The sequence below is a fragment of the Pongo abelii genome, chromosome 18, assembly GCF_028885655.2.
Source record: "Pongo abelii isolate AG06213 chromosome 18, NHGRI_mPonAbe1-v2.0_pri, whole genome shotgun sequence".
Lineage (NCBI taxonomy): Eukaryota > Metazoa > Chordata > Mammalia > Primates > Hominidae > Pongo > Pongo abelii.
The window spans coordinates 87,369,195-87,380,710 of NC_072003.2; the positions used below are offsets into that span (position 1 = coordinate 87,369,195).

At 52.4% G+C, this 11,516-nt stretch overlaps 1 protein-coding gene across 1 annotated transcript in view; it reads right to left on the reverse strand.

The window, feature by feature from the left end:
- CA5A (carbonic anhydrase 5A) overlaps positions 1–10,540 on the reverse strand; it is a 49,409-nt gene extending 38,869 nt beyond the window's left edge. The window contains exons 1-2 of the mRNA XM_024233687.3: positions 10,323–10,540; positions 726–923 (exon numbers count right to left, since the gene is read on the reverse strand). Coding sequence (XP_024089455.1) covers positions 726–923; positions 10,323–10,461 — 337 coding nt within the window. The 5' untranslated portion in view covers positions 10,462–10,540. The remainder of the gene's footprint in view (positions 1–725; positions 924–10,322) is intronic.
- Positions 10,541–11,516: the final 976 nt, after the last annotated feature.

Here is an 11,516-nt window from a genome sequence, read left to right on the forward strand (position 1 = left end):
AGTTCAAGAGCAGCGTGGCCAACACGGCGAAAGCCCATTTCTGCTAAAAATACAAAAATTAGCCAGGCGTGATGGCAGACACCTGTAATCCCAGCTACTTGGGCTGAGAGGCAGGAGCATCACTTGAACCAGGAGACAGAGGGTTGCAGTGAGCTGAGATCGCGCCACAGCACTCCATCCTGAATGACAGAGCAAGACTGTCTCAATAAAATAACATAAAATAATAAAATAAAATATAAAATAAATAAAATGTCGGCCAGGTCACCACCTGCTCAAACCTGCAGTGGTCTCATTTCCAGGCTCCGGATGCCCCTGCAAGCCTCTGCCTAGACGATCAAGGCCAGCGTGGGCGTCGCAGCCGCTGCTGCCTTCTGAGTTCCTCTTCCGATGCGCAAAGTGTTCGCATTTTAGTGAGCTTGTCTCTTCCTCCCACCGGCTGCAAGGCGAGAGCCGTGGGAAGGGGTTTTTCTTTACTAGGTGCACCTGTGTGCATGCAGGTGCCGGCGGTATTCTCATCTGTAAAGTGAGCACCAGGCTCCCGTCCCCTCGAGAACCTTCACACCATCCCCCCGGTTGTCCTCCCTCAAGCGAGTCTCTGTCCCTGCCCCAGCAGCACAAGGAAAGCAGCACCTTCCTGCTCTCCTCCTCCTCCTCCGCGAAGCCTCCGACCCTGCTCCCAGAACAACGGGAGAGGAGAAAGCCCTCGAGCCCCAGCTGGCACTCACCTGATACCTCGGTGGCATCGTCGAATTCCACCTGGAAGAGGTAGCCAGTGTTCCAGACGTACAGGCAGGATGCCGCGTCATAGGAGACCCTGAGTGGCTTCAGCCGGGGGTCGTAGACGCTGTCTCTCCACTGGATGTTGATAGGAGACTGCCGGGTGCCCCCTGGCACGGAGACCGGGCCCGTCCAGAGTGGGTGCACTGCAGGGAGAGAGAAGGAGGCCCTGAGTGAGGCATGAGCTTCATCCTGTGTCTTGGACGGACAGGGCAGAAACGCGGACGCACAAGACCCCACAGGTCCCGGCTCGCGGGAAACTGACCCACGGGAAACGGGCGCGTGGGGGCCCTTGCGCAGCTGGACGCGCGCCCGCAGGGTGCTCGCCTGCTCCTCTCCTTTCCGCACCGCTCGGGGACTTTCTTTCCCACCCGGAAGCAACTCCCTCTCGGCCCGTGCCGCCTGTGTTGATGGGTTTTTGACTTTTGTGTCGCCCTCATCACAATGGCTACAGGAAGTCCGGAGAGACCTTGGGGAGGGCAGATGGATGGAGGAGGGCGCTGTGGGGAAGGCAGGCTGAGTGCAGTGGGGCTCTTGTCTCTCGGGAAGGGCTTGAAACCTCCCTTCCCACTCACAGGTATCCCACCTAATGGGTCCTGTGGAAACTGGAGCTGCTTTGGAACTCTCACCCTCCAAGCCCTCTGGCAAGGAGGAAATGAGACCCCAGTGTGGAGAAAATTAAGCAGAGTGGCAGCCCCTCTACCCACTTCCTCGAGGCTCATTTCAGGCTGCTTCGATTGTCATTTTTAAAGTAAAAGCCATTAATCAAAAACAGTTCAGAGGTCAGGAACAGTGGCTCACGCCCGTAATCCCAGCACTTTCGGAAGCAAGGTGGGTGGATCACCTGAGGTCAGGAGTTTGAGACCAGCCTGACCAACATGGCGAAACCCCATCTTTACTGAAAATATAAAAATTATCTGGGCGTGGTGGCGGGCGCCTGTAATCCCAGCTACTTGGGAGGCTGAGGCAGGAGAATGGCTTGAACCCAGGAGGCAGAGGTGGCAGTGAGCTGAGACCACACCACTGTACTCCAGCCTGGGCGACAGAGACTCTGCCTCAAAACAAACAAACAAAAAAAAATGCAGAAAAGCTTATGAGTGAAGAAGCAGCTGTCCCACGATTGCACCCCCTGGTGTGTGTCTGCCCCACCTGTTCTCTGTGCAATGGCCTCATGCAAAGAGAAAGCTGTATCTTTTATTTTTATTTTTCCTTAAGAGACAGGATCCTTGGGATATCCCGCTCTCGAAACCTTAGAGCAGCTTCCAAATACAGAGTCCCCTTGCTTGGGGACGTCACCCCAGAGGCCTGGCGTGCCCTGTGGCTCCTGTCCTCACCTTCACAGGCCTGAGCTAAACCAGTTCTTAAATGGGATTAAATGGAATAGTGTTTTTTGGAGGTCAGGTCTCACTGTGCCGCCCAGGCTGGAGTGCAGTGGTGCCAATCACTGCAGCCTCGAGTCCCCAGGCTGAAGCGATCCTCCCACCTCAGCCTCCTGAGCAGCTGGGACTACAGGTAAACACCACCATGCCTGGCTAACTTTTTCATTTTTTGTAGAGACGAGATCTCACTATGTTGCCCAGGCTGGTCTCAAACTCCTGGCCTCAAGCGATTCTCCTGCCTGTCCCGAAGTGAGGCAGGCGTCTCCCAAAGTGCTGGGATTAGAGGTGTGTACCACCACACCTGGCCAGGATTTTTTATTTTAATGAACAAGGATTTTACTGTGTATATTATCTTGTAAGTTGCCTTTTTTCATTTAACATTGTGAATTCATTTTATAAAAAAAATATATATATACAATTCTTTTTAATGGTGGTACATTTCCATTGTACAGTTACGACACAATTTTTAAAATCCATTATTTGGTGATGATATTTAGGTTATTTCCAACTTCTTGCAATTAAACAAAGCTGTGATGAAGTTGCTGTTTTTTCTCTGTATTCTCATCTGGATTCTTTTCTTTTTTTTTTTTTTTGAGACGGAGTCTCACTCAGTCGCCCAGGCTGCAGTGCAGTGGTGCCATCTCAGCTCACTGCAACCTCTGCCTCCCAGGTTCAAGTGATTCTACTGCCTCAGCCTCCTGAGTAGCTCTATTACAGGCACGTGCCACCACACCTGGCTACTTTTTTGTATTTTTCATAGAGACGGGGTTTCACCGTGTTAGCCAGGATGGTCTCCATCTCCTGACCTTGTGATCCACCCGCCTTGGCCTCCCAAAGTGCTGGGATTACAGGCGTGAGCCACCTTGGCTGGCGTTGGATTATTTTCTTCTTACAAATTCCTAACCACAGAATCGCTGGGTCAAAGGGTGTGTCCAGCAGAAGTCTAGAAAACAAGGATAAAGGTATATAGCCCTGGCCGGGCGCAGTGGCTCACGCCTATAATCCCAGCAGTTTGGGAGGCCAAGGTGGGTGGATCAACTGAGGTCAGGAGTTTGAGACCAGCCTGGCCAACATGGTAAACCCCTGTCTCTACTAATAATGCAAAAATTAGCCAGGTGTGGTGGCTCATGCCTGTAATCCCAGCTACCTGGGAGGCTGAGGCAGGAGAATGGCTTGAACCTGGGAGGCGGAGATTGCAGCGAGCAGAGATGGTGCCATTGCACTCCAGCCTGGATGACAAGAGCAAATTCGGTCTAAAAAAAAAAAAAAAAAAAGTATAGCCCTGTCAGAAATGCGTCTCCACCTAAGTCAAATGGTTAGCGCATTGCTGTGTTTTGTTCTTTAATGAACTTGAAAAAATTTTTAGCTGTTATTTAATAAGTAAACCATCAGGCCAGGCACAGTGGCTCACGCCTATGATCCCAGCACTTTGGGAGGCCGAGGCGGGCAGATCACAAGGTCAGGAGATCAAGACCATCCTGGCTAACAGGGTGAAACCCTGTCTTTACTAAAAATACAAAATATTAGCTGGGCGTGGTGGCGGCGCCTGTAGTCCCAGCTACTCGGGAGGCTGAGGCAAGAGAATGGCATGGACCCGGGAGGCGGAGCTTGCAGAGAGCCGAGATAGTGCCACTGCACTCCAGCCTGGGCGATACAGCGAGACTCCGTCTCAAAAAAAAAAAGTAAACCATCAGAGGTCAGTAGAATGTACAATACATTTTTAAGTTAGATTGCAAAGTCGCAGAATGTTTGTTCTAAAATCGCATCTTTTCTACTTGTCAGTGTTATAAAGCCCTATGGGAGATAATGGTGATGATAGATAGTAGGTTGGTTGTGTGCCTGTTTATTTCCATTTTCTCTCTTGGTCTTTCTCTCCCCCGTCAACGTGCGTGGTAACATCTGCTAGGGGTCTGCTGTCTGTCTCGTCAACCAGAATCTAAGCAGGGGCTTGGTCATTTTGCTGGCCCGTGCACACCCGTGCTCCAACGGCATCTGGCACTATGAATGTTTGTTGAATGAATAATCCCTAGTGTGGATTAACTGCCCCTGCCCCTTACAGATGGGAAAGCAGAGGGCCAGGGGCTGGAGTCACTTTTCCAAGACATCCAGCAAGCTCGCTGCAGTCTGAACTAAGATCCTGGCCTCTGGGAGTCTCTGCTAGAGCTTCTGGCTGCTCCAGGCTGGTGTCCAGGTCTCCAGAGTGTTCCTCTGTTCTTTGTAGACCAGCAGGGAGGACCCCCCCGGGCCCTTCCCCAGTGGAACCTGAGGCCTGAATCCCATCAACATCAGACCCGGGCACCTGGCTTCCCTATTGAAGTGGACGTGTTGTGAGGGCAGAGGATGCTGATGAGTAAATGATGAGTAAAGCTGCTGCGGGCAACGGGCCCTCCCTGGCAGGCTGGGTAGGCAGGAGGGAGCGGTGGGGACTGCGGCGTGTGGAGAGCACAGGGTGGTTCTGAGAGGGGCTGCTGCTACCCCACTGGGTGGGAGAGGGAGGGAGAGGGAGGGAGAGGGAGCCCTCTGCTGCCAGATCTTTGGATCTATTTTTTTTTTTTTTTTGAGACGGAGTCTCCCTCTGTGGCCCAGGCTGGAGTGCAGTGGCGCGATCTCGGCTCACTGCAACCTCCAACTCCCTGGTTCAAGCGATTCTCCTGCCTCAGCCTCCCAAGTAGCTGGGGTTACAGGCATGCGCCACCACGCCTGGGGAATTTTTGTATTTTTAGTAGAGACGGGGTTTCACCATGTTGGCTAGGATAGTCTCGATCTCCTGACCTCGTGATCCACCCGCCTTGGCCTCCCAAAGTGCGGGGATTACAGGTGTGAGCCACTGTGCCCGGCCTGGATTTTTAAAGAGAAGACAGAAATACAGATGTTCAGGTAGGGTGTTCCAACGTTCATGTGTTGTCAAGTAATTTTTTTTTTTTTTTTTTTTTTTTTTTTTGAGATGGAGTCTCACTCTATTGCCAGGGCTGGAGTGCAGCGGTGCAATCTCAGTTCCCTGCAACCTCCGCCTCCCGGGTTCAAGTGATTCTCCTGCCTCAGTCTCCCGAGTAGCTGGGATTACAGGTGCTCGCCACCACGCTTGGCTAATTTTTGTATTTTTAGTAGAGACGGGATTTCACCATGTTGGCCAGGCTGTTCTTGAACTCCTGACTTCAGATGATCCACCTGCCTCGGCCTCCCAAAGTGCTGGGATTACAGGCATAAACCACTGCGCCTGGCCTCGCCAAGTAATTTTTTAAGTTTTACACATTGTGCAGTGGGGAAGACACATCTGTGGGCCAAAACCCTGGCGGCTCTCCCCACTCACTCTCCGAGTTACCTGGCATATTATTTACCACCTTCCCCCAGCCTCAGTTTCTTTATCTGCAGGAAGGAGAAAAAGGGAGTAGAATCACAGTAGCTTTGCTGAGAAGATAAGCTCGCTGGCAGTGGCGAAGGCCTGGAGTGCCTTCCCGTGTGTGATAGACGGGGAACGCGTGTGATAGACGGGGAAGATGCATTTCCCTGCCCCTGCCTTACAGCCCAGCCACAACCCTGCGGTCACACACAGAACTCGCTAAGTGCGTGAAAGCAGTGACTAAGCCGGCACTGGGAAACGGTGGGCCCTGCAGCGTCCGGCAGATGCGTTCTGTTCTCTCTCATGTGGCGGCCAACTATGGACGCAGGAGCCGGCGGCCACAACAGGGGCCTTTGTCTGTGTGTCCTTTGTCCCAGCGTCTGCTTTAATTCAGAACGACACCAGCAGCCCTGAACTTCCATTGACTGTTCTCTCCAAAGAGCCTCTCTGAGGCCGGGCGTGGTCGTCCCTGCCTGTAATCCCAGCTACTCAGCTACTCGGGAGGCTGAGGCAGGAGAGTCACTTGAACCCAGGAGGTGGAGATTGCAGTGAGCTGAGATTGCGCTATTGCGCGCCAGCCTGAGCAACAAGAGGCAGACTCCAACTAAGAAAAAAAAAAGCCCCTTTGAGGCCTCACAGGTCTCCTTGCATCCAACGGGAAGCAGGATTTAGTGCACGCTCTACCCGTCACCCACGGCCGCTGCCTCCGGTCCTCCCTGCCGGGCAAAGAGCGTTTAACGCGGCTGCACAGACCCGAATGTAGACAGAACCCAAAAGCCACTGATGCCTCAGAGGAGGCGCTCATCTAGACCGGAGACGCAGGCTTCCCTGGCTCACAGAGACACAGGATGTGGGAAGAGCAGGTCATTTTAGGTTCTGTTTGCTGAGCTGCACCAATGGGCCCACCAACAATGAAACACCCGCGTTGAACTCAGCGTGTGTCACCCAACAAAAGGATGGGCTCATTGCCGCCTGCACAGAGGCGATGCCACCTGGATGCTGAATAGGCTTCCAGTCTCCACACAGCCGACCCTGGTGCACAGCCACGTGGGTTCTGTGCTAATTCAAGTAGGGCTCCTATGGGAGGCAATACAAATGGTATCCTCTTTTTCAATCAGTCAACAAATATTTACAGAGCTGCTCCTATGGGTCAAGCCCTGGCCCAGGTGCAGGGGACATGGAATCAAAGATGCCAAGTCCCCTGCCCCGGGGGGCCAGTATTTGCCCCTAATTCACACAGGCGCAGTCTGGAAGGAGACCCCCTCTCCCTGATGCATTCTCAGTCTCCAGGTTTGATGGTGGTTCAGCAAATCTCAAATTCCTTCCGCCTTGACCTCCATGGGAGGAGCTATCCCCTCCTGCATTGTCACTAGGCTTGGCCACCTGGTGACCTGCTTTGACCACTGGGACATTAGCAGACGTGACGTGAGCAGTAGCTTGGAATACATGGGCACTGCTGGCCTTGCCCTGTGAGTGCCCGCCCTCCGCCGTGAGAAGAACAGGCCTCAGGTGGCTGTGGAGGGAGGATGAGAGATGCAGTGAGCTGGCCTGGACCCACCCAGAGTGGGGAGCCCAGCCCAGCCATGCTCAGCCCGGGGGGAGCCAAACCCAAGAAGACTCACACACACCTGAGCAGGAAATAGCCAGTAAAATGTCCAACAACGTGCAGCGGTGTGCTGGCTGAGGTTTAATAAGCCATTCTCCCAGGGTTTTAGAATCTTTGATTTCCAGTGTTTGCCAATGACTGTGGTGTAAATACTTTCACCATGGCCAATTTTAAGTTACCAACGTAATGTTGCTGATCACACACTTAGGAACAGATGGGTACTGCCGGTGCACACCCTGAAACATGACTAGAAAACATTAAATGATCCTTAAAATTATTATTATTTTTTTTTCTTAGACAGGGTCTTGCTGTGTAGCCCAGGCTGGAGTGCAGTGGCCTGAACAGGGCTCACTGCAGCCTCAAATTCCTGGAGTCAGCAATCCTCCTGCCTCAGCCTCCGAAGTAGCTGGGATGATAGGTGTGTGCCACCATGTCCAGTTAATTTTTTAATTTTTTTTTTTTTAGAGATGGGTTCTTGCTATGTTGCCCAGGCTGATCTTGAACCCCTGGGCTTGAGCTATCCTCCCACATCAGCCTTCCAAAATAGTGCTGGGATTACAGGCGTGAGCCCCCATGCCTGGTTCTAAAATTATCACTGAACGTTTTGTAACTCTTTGACTTTTCTCTCAAGGCCAAACCACCAGTGATTTTTCAATAATTTTTAGTAACAATATTCTTTTCCCAAATGAAATAATCTTCAGAATGCCCATAAATAAAACACCGACATAGAAGTATGAATTTCTTACGATGTTCCAATCTTCTCTGCTTGGCAGAATATTCTGCTCTTTGTGGAACTCTGAAATGATTTGGCAGAGCCCTCTGTTCACTGGGAACAGATTGAGGACCATAGTGTAAATGGATTTAGGTGCTGATACAGAATATGACTCTCTCTAGCACAAGATGTAAAAGGACATGTTGCCATAGTAAGAAATGGAGTGCTACCTGCTACCCACTGCCAGGGAAACGCTTAAATAGACACAGGGCACCCACCACTGCCTGTGTTAGCAACAGCAGCAGCTGGCGTCTAGCAAGGGCTTCCTGGAGCCATGTGCCGTCCCTAGCCTTTGCAGGCCCCGCCTCGGACCCTTCTCCCAACGACACTGCACAGTAAGCACCATTATGGACCCCCTGGTACAGACGACAAAACCAAGGCTAGGGGAAGTTAATAAAGTCACAGAGGGGACGGGACAGCTGGGCGCAGTGGCTCACGCCTGCAATCCCAGCACTTTGGGAGGCCAAGGCGGGCGGATCACCTGAGGCTGGGAGTTCAAGACCACTCTGAGCAACATGGAGAAACCCTGTATCTACTAAGAATACAAAATGAGCCGTACGTGGTGGCGCACGCCTGTAATTCCAGCTACTCAGGAGGCTGAGGCAGGAGAAGTGCTTGAACCTGGGAGGTGGAGGTTGCGGTGAGCTGGAGATCGCACCACTGCACTCCAGCCGGGACAACAAGACAGAAATTAGTCTCAAAAAACAAAGGAAAGTTACAGAGGGGCAACAGCCATAGAGCAGTGGGGCCAAGATTCCAATCCAGGCAGCCCAGCGCTCTGAACGGTCGTACTAAGAATAAAAAAGGGGGATGGGTGCGGTGGCTCACGCCTGTAATCCCAGCACTTTAGGAGGCTGAGGCAGGTAGATCACTTGAGGTCAGGAGTTTGAGAGCAGCGTGGCCGACAGGGCAAAATCCCATCTCTACTAAAAATACACAATTAGTTGGGCGTGGCAGCGCACGCCTGTAGGCCCAGCTACTTGGGAGGCTGAGTCAAGAGGATCGTTTGAACCCGGGAGGCGGAGGCTGCAGTGAGCCGAGATCGCACCACTGCACTCCAGTCCACAGGTGTGGACCCCAACAGAAGGAATGAGTGGAGCTCACTGAGAGTCTGGGGTGGGCCAGGCTTTCTACACGCATTGTGTCATCCTTACATGGCCCTGGAGAGAAAGTCTGGCCACCCCCATCTCGAGATGAGGACACGGAGGCTCGGGGGTGAAGACCTGCTGAGGCTCCACCTCGGCAAGCGTCAGTAGCACCGCATGCCTGGAGTCTGGCTCCTAAGCCAATGCTCTTTCAATGACCCAAACACGGAACGCGTGGAAGATTTGAGTTAGAAGAGAACTTGGCAGCTGCCAAAGCAGGCTCTCATTCTACGGAGGAAGCACCTGAGACCCAGAAAGAGGAAGAGCCTCGTCCAAGGTCACAAGGCACTGACCATGAAGCCAGGAGAGGCTGGCACAGGGCAGTTTCTTGGCAGAGCTGGCTGAGTGGTTTATTTGTTACAGGTTTGCTTGAAAGCGTTCTTTGCCGAAGAGTTTAGGAGCGATCGTGACTGGTTAATGCAGCCCATTCCGCCGGGTCTGGATGGTGAGTCATGCCAGTGTGTCCTGTGCGAACACGGACTACCCGCCTGCTCCCAGCATCTTGCCCTCCCCAGGACCCCTGAAATGGAGGCTAAATGATTCACCCAAGGTCACCAAATACAAGAGAAATGGAGTGTGGCCAGGCACGGTGGCTCATGTTTGTAATCCTAGCACTTTGGGAGACCGAGGTGGGTGGATCACCTGAGGTCAGGAGTTCGAGACCAGCCTGGCCAACATGGTGAAACCCCATCTCTACCAAAATACAAAAAATTAGCCGGCTGTGGTGGCGGTGCCTGTAGTCCCAGTTACTTTGGAGGCTGAGGCAGGAGAACCACTTGAACCTGGGTGGCAGAGGTTGCAGTGAGCCGAGATCATGCCGTTGCACTCTAGCCTGGGCAAAAGAGCAAAACTTCATCAAAAAAAGAAAAAAGAGGGCCGGGCGCCTTGGCTGACGCCTGTAATCCCAGCACTTTGGGAAGCTGAGACAGGCGGATCACTAGGTCAGGAGTTCGAGACCAGCCTGGCTAACACGGTGAAACCCTGTCTCTACTAAAAACACAAAAAATTAGTCAGGAGTGGTGGCATGTGCCTGTAGTCCCAGCTACTCAGGAAGCTGAGGCAGGAGAATCGCTTGAACCCGGGAGGTGGAGGTTGTGGTGAGCCTACGAGATCGCACCACTGTACTCCATCCTGGGCCACAGAGTGAGGCTCCATCTCAAAAAAAAAAAAAAAAAAAAATTAGAAACGGAGTGGAAATCCGAACCCATGTGGCTTGGGACAGTCTCTCCTCTCTCCTCTCAAAAGACCCCATCAGCTAAGACAAGGATCCAGTTGCATTTGGGAAATTTGAGGCTCTACTTACAAGTGTTATTGCTGGTTCGCCGTGCACAGGAATGCTGAGAACACCATCGCCCTGGCCTCATCGAACGACTCCAGAGAGGGACCCACATCTGCTCAACCAAGGAGAAAGCTGAGGTCTTCCAAGTGTTCCTCCCCAACATCTTGGGTTTGTTCCCACTGACTCCAATCTGAAGAGGGTGATGTTCCCTGCTGTCTGTTCTCACTTTGATCAGGACCACTGTGGACTGGCGTGTACCCACCTCTTTTTTGTAGAAACTCATCCCAACCCCTGAGCCTAATGGTTAAAGATCAACCCATGCCTTTCCCAATGGGGTGGGTCCACAGGGACTAGTGGCCTCTGCTGGGGACAGGCCACTCAGGTCACTGGGCTTTGATCTGGCAAACAGCGGCACAAGTCTGCCAGGGAGCTGGGAAAACTTTACGGTGGGGCTGCGTGAGCACCAGGGGATTACACAGGGGGTGGGGGCGAGTGGATGAGAGCAGAGTCCCTGTTTCTTTCATGGGGTTGACCCTGTGGTTTGGGGCTCCGGGACACTCAATACCAGGCACAAAGCCATGGTGTGTGTGTGAGGAGGGACTGGCAGGCAGGCTCAGAAGTACGGGAATGGGACTGGCTAAAGCACTGCTGAGTAGACAGGTCGGGGGAGCAGGGAGCTTCTGTCCATCCACCAGGGCTCCTGAAGTCATAGAGTTCTTGCTTGCCTCAAAATAGGTGCGATTTGATTCATTCATTCTCCCCGGAAGCAAGATGCCCTGTGGCTTGGGACACTTCCAGGTCATGCCTGCTGTCTTGGCATAAACATTAACAGGGCCACCTTTCTTTCTTTTCTTTTCTTTTTTTTTTTTTTTAAGACAGAGTTTCACTTCTGTTGCCTGGGCTAGAGTGCAATGGCGTGATCTCGGCTCATTGCAACCTCCGCCTCCCAGGTTCAAGCAATTCTCCTGCCTCAGCCTCCTGAGTAGCTGGGATTACAGGTGCCCACCACCATGCCCAGCTAATTTTTTGTATTTTTAGTAGAGATGGGGTTTCACCATGTTGGCCAGGCTGGTCTTGAACTCCTGACCTCAGGTGATCTGCCTGCCTCGGCCTCCGAAAGTGCTGGGATTACAAGTGTGAGCCACCACGCCCGGCCTCTTTTCTTTTTTCTTTCTTTTTTTTTTTTTTTTGAGATGGAGTCTCACTCTGTTGCCCAGG